Genomic DNA, 13,958 nt, shown 5'->3' with positions numbered 1-13,958 from the left:
TAATTGCTAAGCATACCATAACAGTTTATACCAGGGCAGAGCAAGTGCAGCCAGCCACCTTGTGTTTTACCCCTGTCATCTATTATGGTGGTGTGTTCACAGCACGTTGCAGTGCTGAAAGAATAGAACCTTGGTCGCCACGATGTGAGTCTTTGTGACGACAATATGACAACTTTCATTGAACACGAAGAAGAGAGAAGGTGAATGAACGGATCTGAAGAAACAGCAGTCTGTGTTTACTCACGACCAAAACATCAGAGCCTGCGTGGAAGCTAGCAGGGTTAGCTTGTGTGGTTGGGCTGGATGAGTATATTTTCACCATGTTGTATTTTAGAGCTTTAATGTAAGGAAGGCACCAAATTGTCCATAGGTATGCATGTGGGTGGGAATGGTTGTTTGTCTATATGTGCCATGTGATTGGCTGGCGACCAGTCCAGGGTGTACCCCGCCTCTCGCCCCAAGACAGCTGGGATAGGCTCCAGCACCCCCGCGACCCTTGTGAGGATAAGCGGCAGAAAATGAATAAATAAATGTTTGTAGCTTTTTATACAAGACTGCTGAATTTATATTTTGTCATATTGTGATTCATATTGTGAAAAATATCCTTATATATGCTAAGGTCCATATCGCCCACACTTATTTCATGTTTGTTATATCAAAATCATGGTCTATAATGTATACCATGATTTTACTGATCCAGCCCACTTGGAAGTAGATTTGTGGTCCCTGAGCTAAAATGACTGACACCCGTGATCTAGAGCCATCAAACACAAATATGCTACTCCTGAAATAATCATGTTTATTTTTGTTATTTGCAATGGTGAACTATACTGCGTCATCAGGGGCCCGTCGGACAACAGTAGGGTTCAGACATTTATGATAAATAAGTGACTTAGCTGAGTTCGACCAATCCAAAACAAGAGCCTCTGGCATTAATTGGTTGCACAAAGCCCAAGATTAATCAAGTCAGGTGAAACCGATCAAGGGCTGCCACAATTAGTCGACTAATCATGAAATAGTCAACAACTTATTCAATAGTCCACTAGTCAGATGTTTTTTTTAATCTGTGTTTTTCTTGCCAAATCCAGAAGTTATGCCAGGCGGGCTCTGGTATCATGGCTACTCGGGAGAAACGATGCTTCAAAGTATGGGAGAAAAGTGTGCAATATCTGCAACACAGACATTACATTCCAAGGCAGCACAACAGTGATGCATGAGCACCTGAAAAGGAAGCACGTTGTGGCTCTTGACAACAATGAAGAGGGAGTTGATGAAGTGTCTAGCTAGTACGGCATTCCGAACGGCACGAATAATGGCTTTTTTTTTTACGAATAATTTCAACAAATACTTTTTAAAATATTAGTATTGGGGAACAATGAAAACATCCTATCAGAAAGCTGCGTTTCTTGGTGAGACCGCAGTGCATGCCCGGATCAGCCTACGAGTGACCGGTGTTCAGCAGTCGGGGCGGGGACAGTGCAACACAGAGCAGTCTGCCTGCTCCTCTCAGCAACGGAGGAGGCTCAACTTAGTGAGTTAGCACACTACCTTTCACCTCAACTGGGTTTCAGATGCTGTTTTCAACACTAATAGCGGAGTTTGACTTGGAGATTATTCTGTTGGGCTGCATTTAGTTGCTATTTACTTCTGGGGTTGGGCATTCTCCTGTTGGCTCTGTTAGCATTAGCTTGCTAACGTTAAGGCTGTTGACAATGTCACGTTCACATTGGCTTTAAATGGTTAAGTAAGTAAGGCTTGCGAACCTGTGTAGAATTGGATGCACTTCTGGCTGCTATTTGGTTAGTTAACTAAGTTAGTACGTTAGTGTGGAGTTGAACGTGGGGGGTTCATGTTCACAATGATATTGTAATGGTCGTCACGGCATGAACACTCCCCAACACTTCCTCCATCTCTTATTCTAGCCTTTTTCCTCCAAAGGCTTGCTCTAACCATCATGCTGAACCTGACTGGCCTCTATAGCTACACATGCAACAGCAAGTTGGAAAAACAATATTTCAGTCATCCATGAGGTTATAGCAGTTATTTTGTCCTTATGGGTTCATTGATGGACTTATGACAAAAAAACATTGGTCAATTTATTCCCAATTATTATTGTAATTATTATTTGTGTTTATTTAAAATTGTACTCAAATACAAATACTTTTCCAACTTCAACAAATACAGGCTGCGTTACACCCCTACTAGCTAGATAACGAGCTGCTTATATTAGCATAAACAGAGATCTAACTTCCTACTTACTCATATTCCATTTAATCCCATCAGTCACAATAGCGGCCGAAAAAAAGTGCTTCATTTGAAGGCCACAAAAATGTTACTGAATGATCTATCAATGAATTTGCAGGAGATATTGAAATAATAAGGGGTTTCAATGAAATATTTGACGCTTGTTTAAATTTTCACATGACCAGAGCCATTTAGTTCCCGTTTGTGCAAAGAAGAAAATGGCAGCAAAAAAGCGTCCAAAGAAAGGGTTAGTAAAGATTGCACATAGGTTTTTGGTACACATCATGTTTAAGGCGTCTACGATTGATATATGCATCAACAATTACTCAACTTTGTTTAATGTGATCATAGACCTCACAAACATGTCATTGGCAACAATACTGACCAGTGGGATAGCCCATCGTAGCTACATGCTAAAACCTTATATTCTGCTGCTATCTAACTTTCTACTTAATTTTACACACAGACACACACACACACACCCCAGGAAAACTTATTTCTTTTAGATTTACTTTGTCAATGGATGGAAGTTATTGATTTGTTGGATTAAAATAAGTTCCCAGACAAGGCATGCAGCATTGCAATCATCCCTCAAAATGAAAAAGATGCTGTACTCAGCTGTGACAGTGATGAGTCTGACATGGACCATGAGGGGGAAACAGGCCATTCGCCAGCAAGGCTGTTGAATACATGTGCAGAATTTATGCAAACCCAGCATGATTGGAATGATGGCCTCTCCTTCACCACACCTCATTCCCCTCTTCAACCTCCTTCCCCCGTCCCTTGTTCCAACACCCCCACCTTAACAATGAAGGCCAGCTTAAAAGGACTCTAAGCACCAGGGAGTCCAGACAGAAGACCCAAGGGCCTCTAGCCTCCGCAGGGGCCAAGCAGAAGACACAAGAGCCTCTATGCCAGAGTTCAGCCAAGTCACCCAGAAGAACCAAAGGCAAAATTGTGGTGGTCAAAAAAAAAGATTGTGATTCAAGAGGCCTTCCACTGCCGTTATTCTGGAATACACAGTATGCAGACCAAATTCTACAGAATATGTAAAGCTAAGATTTCCCAATCCAGTGGATCTTTTTCTTTTTGTATCCAACCACACAGCTCACAGTTGAAATGTCCAACCTCAACTACACTCAGACTAAGGGACAAGCAAGTCAATCTATGTATGGATGAGCTCCTCACCTTCTAAGAGCTCCTTATTGCAAGTGGATACAGCCTTGTCCCAAGAAGACACATATACTGGTTAGTTGATTGCGATGTACACAATGAGGGCATGTCAGGTGCAATGTGGAGGAACCGCTTTGATGATATAATGGCCTCAATTCATTTGGTTACAAGTTATTAGGGTTGGGCGCTATGGTCGTTGGGATATATCCTCCTGACTCCTCTACAGATTTGTAAACTTGAATATCTCCCACCCACTAAACACAACAGAGTTAATTCTTTTTGTGCTCTGTAGAGGACATTCAAAGCTTTCATAGCTTCCCTCAGTGCAAGCTCATTTTATGAGAAGAGGAAAAGTAAGTGTTTAATACTTTTTATTCAACAAATTTTGGCTTGAAATGTGGTTGGCATGTTTTCTAACAGTCTCGTAAGAAAACACTAAAGTGTTGTTTGAATTATTACAACTTGAGCCTAGGATTTAAGTGTTGAAAATTTTCCTCAGCAGTGGACATTTGTAGTTAGTTCATGAAGATCATCTAGAACCTTAATATTTCACATAAGGATAAAATAAGAGATCTCTTGTGGAGCATCAGGCCCATCTTGACCAAAGTAAGGCAAGGGTGTCAGAGTCTGCCAAGAAAATGAAAATTGTACATTGACAGGCAAATGGTTCCTTACTGGTCAATGCCAGTGCACCAGTATTTTCCGGGCAAACCAAAACCAACTGGTTTGAAGGTGTCTTGGCTGCACCAACTGGTCTAATGTTGGACTTTGTGGTCAACCAAGGAAAGACTACCTTCACAGTACTTGGTCAAACCTCCTTGACACCCTGATGACAAAGGGATGACAGAGACTGGAACCTAGACTAATGACTGGATTCCAAAAGACTGCAAAGGGAATAAGCCCTTCCAAAATAAAGGAAGAGATGAAACACACCTGAACTTGCAGTCATAAAGTGGTTGGACAACAAGCCAATGGTCATGGCATCGTCTGCCATTGGCAGAGATGGCAATCAAGAGTTACTGCAAGTTTCTGGGGAAGAAACTAGGGATCAACTGATATGTTTTTTGTCCGGCCGATGTTGATTTTTTCCCATCACTCTTATTTTGCTTGGGCCGATACTGCTTTTGCTCCATCAATTTATAGGAAAAAATTACAAAGATAACAAATATTACAGGTCTCAAGTTTAAACAAATATTTATTGAAATGTAAACACTGAACACAGTAGGATTCAACTTTCTTAAACACACATTTAAATGGCATTATCAACTTTAAAAGGAGTAAATATTCAACCATGTGCAAAACATTTCTAGTTCTATCTGGCATCGATGTGATGACTGCTCCTCCGCAGTGTGACACACACCCCCCCACCCGCCTCCACATCACACTGACACAATTTAGTACGATATATAAAAATTTCTCTCATTATTAAAGTTCGTGTTGTGCATGCTAAAGATAGCAGACACAGCTGCTCCAATTCCTTCTGTGTGTGTGTGTGTGCGTGCGTGTGTACGTGCTGGGAGAGAGTGCACACACATAACACAACACGCATTTAACCTCAGCCCGGCATTGGCTGAATGAAACTCCTCCAAACACCATGGGACTGAATTGCCAAGGTTGCCATTAAAGCGGTGTTGGTAACAGCTGTACATATTAGCCTCCAACTACATCAACAGCTCCCTAATTCCAACGGTAGGCACTTTTAAAGACGAAGCATTCAGCAGCATTCCTGGTTTTCACACCCACAAACTAAACTATATTGTAGCATCGCTGGGAGCACTTCCTGGTTCCCAGCGTGCTTTGCGGCACCGTCGATGTAAATAGTTTGTCAGTTTGTAGTTAAAGTTGTATAGCTGTTCATTCTTGGTCTGCTCAGCTAGTGAGAGTGCTTTTATTCGTCTGTTGCGTTGGTATGTGATGTTTTTGGGATTTCTTGTTGTGGTGTCACAAATTGTGACTTAAACTGTTATGCCTAGCGGTCACCCAGTGAAATGTGAAGGGCTATGTATGGTGTAAAAAGCAAGCTTATTCTTTACTTGGCATTCATGTTACCTATTTCAAAGCAGGTGGCAATATTTCAACTAAGCCTAACTGTTAAGGCTAATTAAAGGTTGAAAATGTACCCTTGTTATGATGTGGTGGCGGGGTGCCGCGACTACGTGTGTTACAGGGTCCTCTGTCAACACAAAGCTGCCCGGCGGATACCTGTCTGTAAATTATGTGGCGGAAAAATATATCGGCAAACCCACGTGCGTATCGCCCGATACTGATTCAAGTAAAGAACGCAAATATCGTCCGGCTGACGTATCGGTCGATCCTTAATGACCATATAAAAATTCAGCAGAGTCTTGTATAAAAAGCTACAAAGCTGTAGCCGTATCATGAAATACACTTCTCAAATTGTACAGCACATGTATTTATTGTTAGAATAAAATGTAGATAGAATGAATATAGTGTTAGTTATCACCCTTATATCCACTTTGGGCGCATGACAAATAACAGGGGAGTGGGCTTTGTTGTGGGTGAAATAATGTAAAACAGACCGTTTGGCGGGAAGCACAAATCCAAGGAAATACAGCTGTAATAGGTGTAGGTCAGGGGTGCTCACACTTTTTCAGCATGCGAGCTACTTTTAAAATGACCGAGTCAAAATGATCTACCCACTACAAAAATGCAAAACATCTATTTATTTTCAAATGTATTGAGGATTATTTGTACATACAATGTATGTGGATGTACCTTACATAACCAAATGAGCCAATATTGCAAAACACACATAATTAACTATTAACATTTTTTGTAATTACCTGAGTTTACTTTGATGACTTGCACTGAATTGAATCAGCCAGGGATGCATAGTCCGGACAGTAGCTGCTGATAGCCAGCCTCAAGCACACTTCCAAATGTTCATCAGTCAGTAAAATTCCACTTCCATTCCGTATGGAAGTGATATGTTTTTGCCTTTTTACTTGGTCCAGCTCCTTCACTCATTTTAGTGACCATAAACTTTAGCGAGGGCTTAAAATCTGACGCAACTAGCTTCGCACTTTGCATCGTTGTTTACGCATGAGCGGTGACCTAAAGTCAAAATTCAGTTGTCATCTGACTGGTTGTCCTGTATGTCAATCAAGTAACAGGGATGGATGATAGGCTGACATCGTAAGTTCTGCTGCTCTTAGAGACGTTGTTTGATTTGATTGGTCACCCGAAGGGCAACATTCAGTTGTCATCTGAATGGCTGCCCTGTATATCAATCAAGTGACGGCATTGATGCTAGGATGATATTTTTTTAATGTCACGCCGCGATCGCCCAGCGATCGCCCAGCGATCGCCCAGCGATCGCCCAGCGATCGCCCAGCGATCGCCCAGCGATCGCCCAGTACCACCTCCACGATCAACCGGTAGATCGCGATCGACTTAATGAGCACCCCCGGTGTAGATTATGGAATTAGGTGCAGCTTCTGCTTTGAATTAAAAAAAAAATCGGAACAAAATTCTGTGCGGGTTATTGTGTGTAGCTGCTCTATAAGAGTACACAACTCAATACAAAGGGTAGATAAATTAGCATAATAGGTCCCCTTTCACCTCCACAAGGCTCCTGAAGGAAGTTGGGATCAGAAGACAGCCCCCACAGAAAGCAATTAAAGAACTGGCTAATGCAGCAGAAGCATATGGTTGAAGCGTATGGTTGAAGCGTAGGGACACAACATGGGCGTCTCGATAGATGACTACGAGGTGCCACCATGCGACACACACCCAGGTGTTCATCAGCCTGTGGTGGGCCAACCTTGGCAGAAGGTGTATTGTGATAAGAGGCCGAAACACCTAATGAAGCTGAGGCACACAACTGAAGGTGCCCCCCCCAAAGAAATGACAATTATAGTTTTATAGTTATATTTAGTGTGTGCTGAGATACATTTAGGGACATGCAACAACTAATCCTAGGAAAGGCAGAAAGGAGAGAAAAAAAGAATAAGATCAAATATATAAATAAATATACAAATCTCCCCTATAAATAAATCTCCTCTGTGAACCACCACCTTATCGTGGTGGAGGGGTTTGAGTGCCCGAGGCTGGTGGACGAGTTCCGCCCAGAATTCCTCAAGGTTCTGGATGTTGAGGGACTGTCTTGGCTGGCACGTCTCTTCAACATTGCGTGGAAGTCGGGAACAGTACCTTTGGATTGGCAGACCGGGGTGGTGGTCCCACTTTTCAAGAAGGGTGACCGGAGGGTGTGTTTCAACTATAGGGGGATCACACTCCTCAGCCTCCCTGGGACAGTCTATTCCAGTGTGCTGGAGAGAAGGGTACGACCATTGGTCGAACCTTTGCTACAAGAGGCCCAATGTGGTTTTCGTCCTGGTCCTGGAACACTGGACCAGCTCTACACCCTCACGAGGGCGCATGGGAGTTTGCCCAACCAGTCTACATGTGCTTTGTGTACCTGGAAAAGGCATTCGACCATGTCCCCAGTGGCGTCCTTTGGGGGGTGCTTCGGGAGTACAGGATTGGTGGCGCGCTACTACATCCTATCCCGTCCTAACGGGGCAGGAGTATGGTTCGCATTGCTAGTAGTAAGTCCAGCCTGTTTCCGGTAAACGTTGGCCTCCGCCAAGGCTGCCCTTTGTCACCGATTCTGTTCACAATTTTCATGGACAGAATTTCTAGGCGCAGCCAAGGTGTTGAGGGAGTCCGGTTCGGGGACCTCAGAATCTCATCTCTGCTAGTTGCAGATGATGTGGTGCTTATGGCCTCTTCGGGCTGTGATCTGCAGCGTTTACTGGGACGGTTTGCATCTGAGTGTGAAGCATCTGGGATGAGACTCAGTACCTCCAAATCAGAGGCCATGGTTCTCAGTCGGAAAAGGATGGAGTGCTCCCTCCGGGTTGGGAATGAGGTCCTGCCCCAGATGGAGGAGTTTAAGTATCTCGGGGTCTTGTTCACGAGTGAGGGAAGGTGGGAGCGTGAGGTCGACAGACGGATCGGTGTAGCCTCGGCAGTAATGCGGTCACTGTACCGGATCGTCGTGGTGAAAAGAGAGTTGAGCCGGAGGGCAAAGCTGTCAATTTACCGGTCGATCTATGTTCCCACCCTCACCTTTGGGTCATGACCGAAACAATGAGATTGCGGATACAGGCAGCAGGCGGTAGCTGGACTCACCCTAAGAGATAGGGTGAGGAGCTCAGCCATCCGGGAGGGCCTCAGAATAGAGCCGCTTTCTCCTTCACATCGAGCATCTAGTATGGATGCCTCCCGGACGCCTCCCTGGTGAGGTGTTCCGGGCATGCCCAGCCGGGAAAAGGCCCCGGGGCAGACCTAGAACACGCTGGAGGGATCATGTCTCACAGCTGGCCTGGCAACGCCTTGGTGTCCTCCCAGTGGAGCTAGAGGAGGTGGCCGGGGACCGGGAAGTCTGGGCTTCCCTACTGAGACTGCTGCCCCCGCGACTCGGACCCGGATAAGCGGAGGAAAATGGATGGATGGATGGATGGATGGATATAAATAAATACACACAAATATGGGAGAGTTAAATTCAAATGTGTAGTGCAATAATACATAAGAAGTACATAAAAGTTGAAAAGTTTGTCACGATACAGGCCGATCTTCAAAGTATTCCCTTACAGTCACTTTTGACCACACAACTTCCCCTCTGATGACCCTGTTGTTGTTCGTTGTTGTAAAAACTGTGGCTTAAAGGAGCCAATAGCCAAAAACCAGCTGCTCTTGCCATCTCAGTCGGACACCACATTATTAATGGGAGAGGGATTTTTAGTAAAAAAATCGGTTGTTCTCAATCTGACTTGTGGGTGCCTAACTTCAGGTCCACTGAAGGATGTCCGGTCAGAACAAGTATTTGTCACGTCTTTAAATGTTCGTTATTGGCTTGACACAATCAACACACACTCTTTCCTGTGATATATGGGTGTGGTTAGTTTCAATGGACGCACACCATTAATCCACCAACTTGCATCAGGGAGTGAACGTCCACTTCTCTGCGTAACTACTCTGAACTGCTTGATGAGGGGGTGGAGCTTAGCACGATTGCTGGATGAAACCAGTCCAGGGTGAATAACGGGGACCGAAGTGTCCTTATATGGTCTCTGGCCAATTTAGTCCTCCTTACCATGATGGCCTTTTTTACAATTAGAGACCTACATATATGAAGACAATATGTTTACAGACTGTACCAAAATTGCAACCCGTCTCTCGCTTTCTCCAAATTAGGCATCGTGTTCAAACCACTTATGCACACTTCCAGAACCACCTGCCCGAGTCCGTGATCGATACACTGATCACCCCGACCCTGCTCAGACATGTTCTATTTCCACAATTAATAACATCATCAGTTCCCTTAACCCCGATGTGCTTACCCCTAAGACAGAAATGGAGGGGATTGGAGTGGTGATAACTGACAACTAGTGGGATGAAATTCTTAAGCTGACACACGAGACACAGACCGGTACAATGCAGGAGCCTCTTTCGAGTTCAGTTTACAAACTCACGATTAGCAAAAATGCACTCCAACATATCTGACAGCTGTAATCGATGCAAACAATCACCTGCTAACCACACACGTTTTGGTCATGTCCCAGTCTTCATTTCTGGTGTCAGGTTGAGGACATCCTGGACACAGTTCTTCCTCCCAAACCCTTTATCGCTCGGTTTCAACTTTATACTAAAATGCCACAAAAAAAATCCAGTTTGTGTGCGTTTTCTTTTCCTGATTAGTGACTAGTCTATCAAAATAATCCTTTGGCAGCCCTAAACCAATCCACAGGGTAAATCTCCATGGTAACTGCTGTCATAACATATCCCACTTTTGTATAACCCGATGACAGATTAAGTTGAGGCTGGATAACCAAGATGTGCTGTTGTCTTAGACCCTTATTCTAGTTTTGTGCAAAAATATGTTTGTTTGCTAAACGACAAGGCTACAGTTTATCTCTTGTATTGGGTATTTGACTGATTTCGAGAAAATCAATGATTTTTAACTACGCACATATCAATCTATTTGGTCATCAAGTCTATATTGCAAATGAAAGAGCTATCAATATAGGTCATAAAAATGCATGCTATAAAAATCCTGCACACACACCATGTATTTTATATATTTTTTAAAAAAAAATTTTTTTTCTGATTTAGCGCCTTTTGGCTGAAATAAATTTGAAGTCACCTTTAACTTCAATGGCATTGTTGAAAAAGAATGTAAGGTGCTTTAATGTGTTATGCTAATAAAATAATTACAACACAGAAGCCATTCTCAACATACAATATAAAATAATTATTATTAATTAAATTAATAAAAATTTTATTAAAAGCAGTGCTCATATTTGACTGCACCATGAAGGTGACAGTGACAAAAATCATCTCATTACATTGTATGTTTTTTAGTACAAGTAAAATAATGTTTCTCATGAAAGTTGGAGGTGCAAGGTAGAGACATGCCTTTTATGGCATAAAAAAACTTCCATGTTACAGAATACTGTAAAAACACAATTTGTGTTCTCCTGAATTGCATAACATACTGTAACTATCATACGTGTACTTAATGTACACAAACAAAACAGGATGTGCACTGATACTGGCTTTCTGTATGTGCAGTGCCAATTGTATTCTTCTCTCTGATTGGTCAGATTATCAATAGATGGGAAACTTGGGCCAATCAGAATAAAGAATAAAGAAAGGGATTTAACTCCTTTTGGTTGAAATCTGAAATGGAAATAGCGCCTTTTGGTTGAAAGCATAAATTTCATATCACTTTTTTTCATATTTTTTTAAATGATTTCAAGACCAAAATATGTGATTTGGATACACATGACAGAGGTCTATTAAACTCATGAAAAACATGCAACTTAGTGAAAATTGGATTTAGCGCCTTTTGGTTGCAAGCTCTTCATATGTTGTGACCAATATGTCATTACCATCGTTACCACTAAAGCAAAAACAGAACAAATCATATAACAATCTGTGTCTGGTAATAAGGAAATCTCATGAAATCATGATCGGGCTACTCACCACCCAGCAGGCATTTCCCAGGTCTGCAATCTTGACCTTGATCTTGTCTGCGTTGATTGGCTCAAGGGGGTTAAGTAGCAGGGATCCTGCTGTTAACTTGCCTAAAACAGAGCACAGACAGATAAAGAGAGCTCAGGGAAAACATCAATGTTCTCAACAAACAACACCTCAACTAGTGTTTGCGTCAACTGTGACTGGCTTTGTCTGACTTACCGTTTCGCAGACTTTCCTCGCTTTCATATTGACAGTCAGGCCCATCTTCTCCCTCCTCCTGAAAAACGTTCAGTTCTAGCTCACCCTCCTCCAGCTCAGCTGAGAAGTGTCTTGCTCCCATCACCCCACTGCAGTGAGCACTTTCAGTGTCAGTGTCTGGATCCTTGAGGTCAGCAGGGTACAAACCATTGCAGATAGAGTGGACAGGAAATTCCTGGTGTTTTTTATCCGGAACGGCACACTGCTCTGAGGGACCAGTGTTGCCATTATGTTGGTCCTCCTCCCTCCAACATGGTGCTCTTTGCTCCACCTCCACATGGCCATTACAGTTCAACTCAGAACACCCATCTGCATTCACATTGCTCTCTGAAAGCATCAGTGGAGGACAGCCATTTTTCCATCAATCTAACCAAGCTACTAGGATGACAAAACTTGGACAAGAGGTGAAAGGAGGACGCAATTGCCCTTCATATTACGTCACATCACGTTCTTACCCGCCGTATCTTCGTTCCCCACATCTTGCATGGACATCTGTCTGAGAGGAGCACAAGCTCGACCCTTTGGAGATAGCGGCTCTCCATCAACATCGTCATCTTCCTCCCGTGCCTCAGTGGTCTTTTCCATCTCCTCCAGGTCCATTATGCACTTTTCTAGCAATGCTGCCTGGCGCTTTTGCTTCTTTTTTAACTTTTTCTTCTTGTTTTTGGACATTTTGACCGTCTGTCAAAAAGGAAAGTACAGTAAAGTCTTGTTATATCGATATTCTCGGGAGTCGGAAAAAATACCGATATAACCGGACTATCCATATATCCGATCCTGCACCGAACTGCATTAAAAGTGGGCGGATCTTTGATATGGCATGTAATTTTCTCCTTGAGTTCATGGATTGCGTATCTAGCATGCTTTTGTACTACAATACATTTTGTACTACAGTAAATAAAAACTTACGCTGTAGTGATTACCGGTTACCGGGACATAATTCACCCCGGAACATAATTCACCCCGGAACTATCGATAGCGAAGGTGTTGCCACCCGGAGGGGTAGGCGCGAAGGACGGGTGTTTTCCGCTGTGTGTGCTGCACTCTGGTGGTGGAAGTGTGAAAAATAAAGTTGACTGGAAGCAGCCGTTCGCCGTGTTCTTTTTTGGTATTGAAATCCTTAAGCAAAGATTGATTTAAGCTGCTTTTGTATCGATATAAGCAGACCAAATTGGCTGGCGGGAGATGAAAAGGGCATCCTAGTAACCGGATTATCATAATAACCGTGTATCGTACTAACAGAGCTAATTATATCATAAAAGACTAGAAATTTGCCGGGAAATGAAAATAGTATCGTAATAAGTAGTAATTCGTTTTAACCGATATTGATATAACGAGACTTTACTGTATATAATCGTATGTGTGCACCTTAATGAGGTATTGAAATGTACTTAATAAAATGATGTAGACAAATAGTTATTCACCTGTTTTGGAGCAGGAGCAGTACTAACTGTAAAACACAGGATTAGATTTAGTCACATCACTGTCAAGGTTTTTTTTTACGAAAAGCTACAAATTGTATATGAGTGTATAGAAGTGTGTCTTGTACTTGCTGAGCCTGAGGGAGGTGGTGCTCCTGACCGCTGCCATTCTGTAGCTTCTGCCGCCAGCTTCCGGACATACGGCTCATCGACACTCATTAGGATATTCTCTGGCTTGATGTCCGTGTGGATGATCTCACACTTTGTGTGCAGGTAGTCAAGGCCATGAAGAACCTGCAAGCAAAGTTGCCCCCTTCAGTTCACCAAAAGAATGATTTGTCACCATTCTAAAATGTATTTTGTCACTGCTTTCTTGATATACCATGTACCTACTCAAGTGTTTGGGGAGTATGCCTTTTTCTAAGATTCAGAATAAATCTAAATGCAGGTTTGGACAAATGGGTCATTAAAAACAAGTCCAAGCTGAAGCTGCAATATTGTGATATCTCCTCCGCACATAATGAGCATCACAATGTGTGTTGGACTGTGCTTACCTGTCTAATGATGCTCTTCACACAAGGTAGGGGCAAACCCTGGTAATTGGATTTAATGATCCACTTTAATAAGTGATGCCCCAAAACCTCAAAGACCATGCAGACATCTGAACAGAAAATGTTAAGATCCTAATACAACATAATCATCAATACAAAAAAATGTGAACAATAATAATGTACATTGGGATATCTGTAGCCATTCACTTAATTTGAGGAGTAATAAATAACAGTTGTTGTCAACTTTTTTCAGAGAAGTAAACCCTGTGAAATATTATTTTTCAGCCAAATATGCCTAAACTGA

The 13,958-nt window shown here is 42.7% G+C and overlaps 1 protein-coding gene across 3 annotated transcripts in view; it reads right to left on the bottom strand.

Annotated features, from left to right (window-relative positions):
* The window catches only part of srpk1a (SRSF protein kinase 1a), a 28,360-nt gene that overhangs the window by 7,040 nt on the left and 7,362 nt on the right, over nt 1–13,958 (bottom strand). For all 3 annotated transcript variants that reach the window (XM_058084415.2, XM_058084416.2, XM_058084417.2), the window contains exons 7-12: nt 13,658–13,764; nt 13,232–13,397; nt 13,107–13,132; nt 12,138–12,363; nt 11,644–12,009; nt 11,431–11,531 (exon numbers count right to left, since the gene is read on the bottom strand). In XM_058084415.2, the coding sequence (XP_057940398.1) occupies nt 11,431–11,531; nt 11,644–12,009; nt 12,138–12,363; nt 13,107–13,132; nt 13,232–13,397; nt 13,658–13,764 (992 nt within the window). The remainder of the gene's footprint in view (nt 1–11,430; nt 11,532–11,643; nt 12,010–12,137; nt 12,364–13,106; nt 13,133–13,231; nt 13,398–13,657; nt 13,765–13,958) is intronic.

The sequence above is a fragment of the Doryrhamphus excisus genome, linkage group LG17 (genome assembly GCF_037039965.1).
Source record: "Doryrhamphus excisus strain RoL-2023G ecotype Guam linkage group LG17, RoL_Dexc_Guam_v1.1, whole genome shotgun sequence".
In the NCBI taxonomy this organism is placed as follows: Eukaryota; Metazoa; Chordata; class Actinopteri; order Syngnathiformes; family Syngnathidae; genus Doryrhamphus; species Doryrhamphus excisus.
This window is presented reverse-complemented; position numbering and strand designations above follow the sequence as displayed.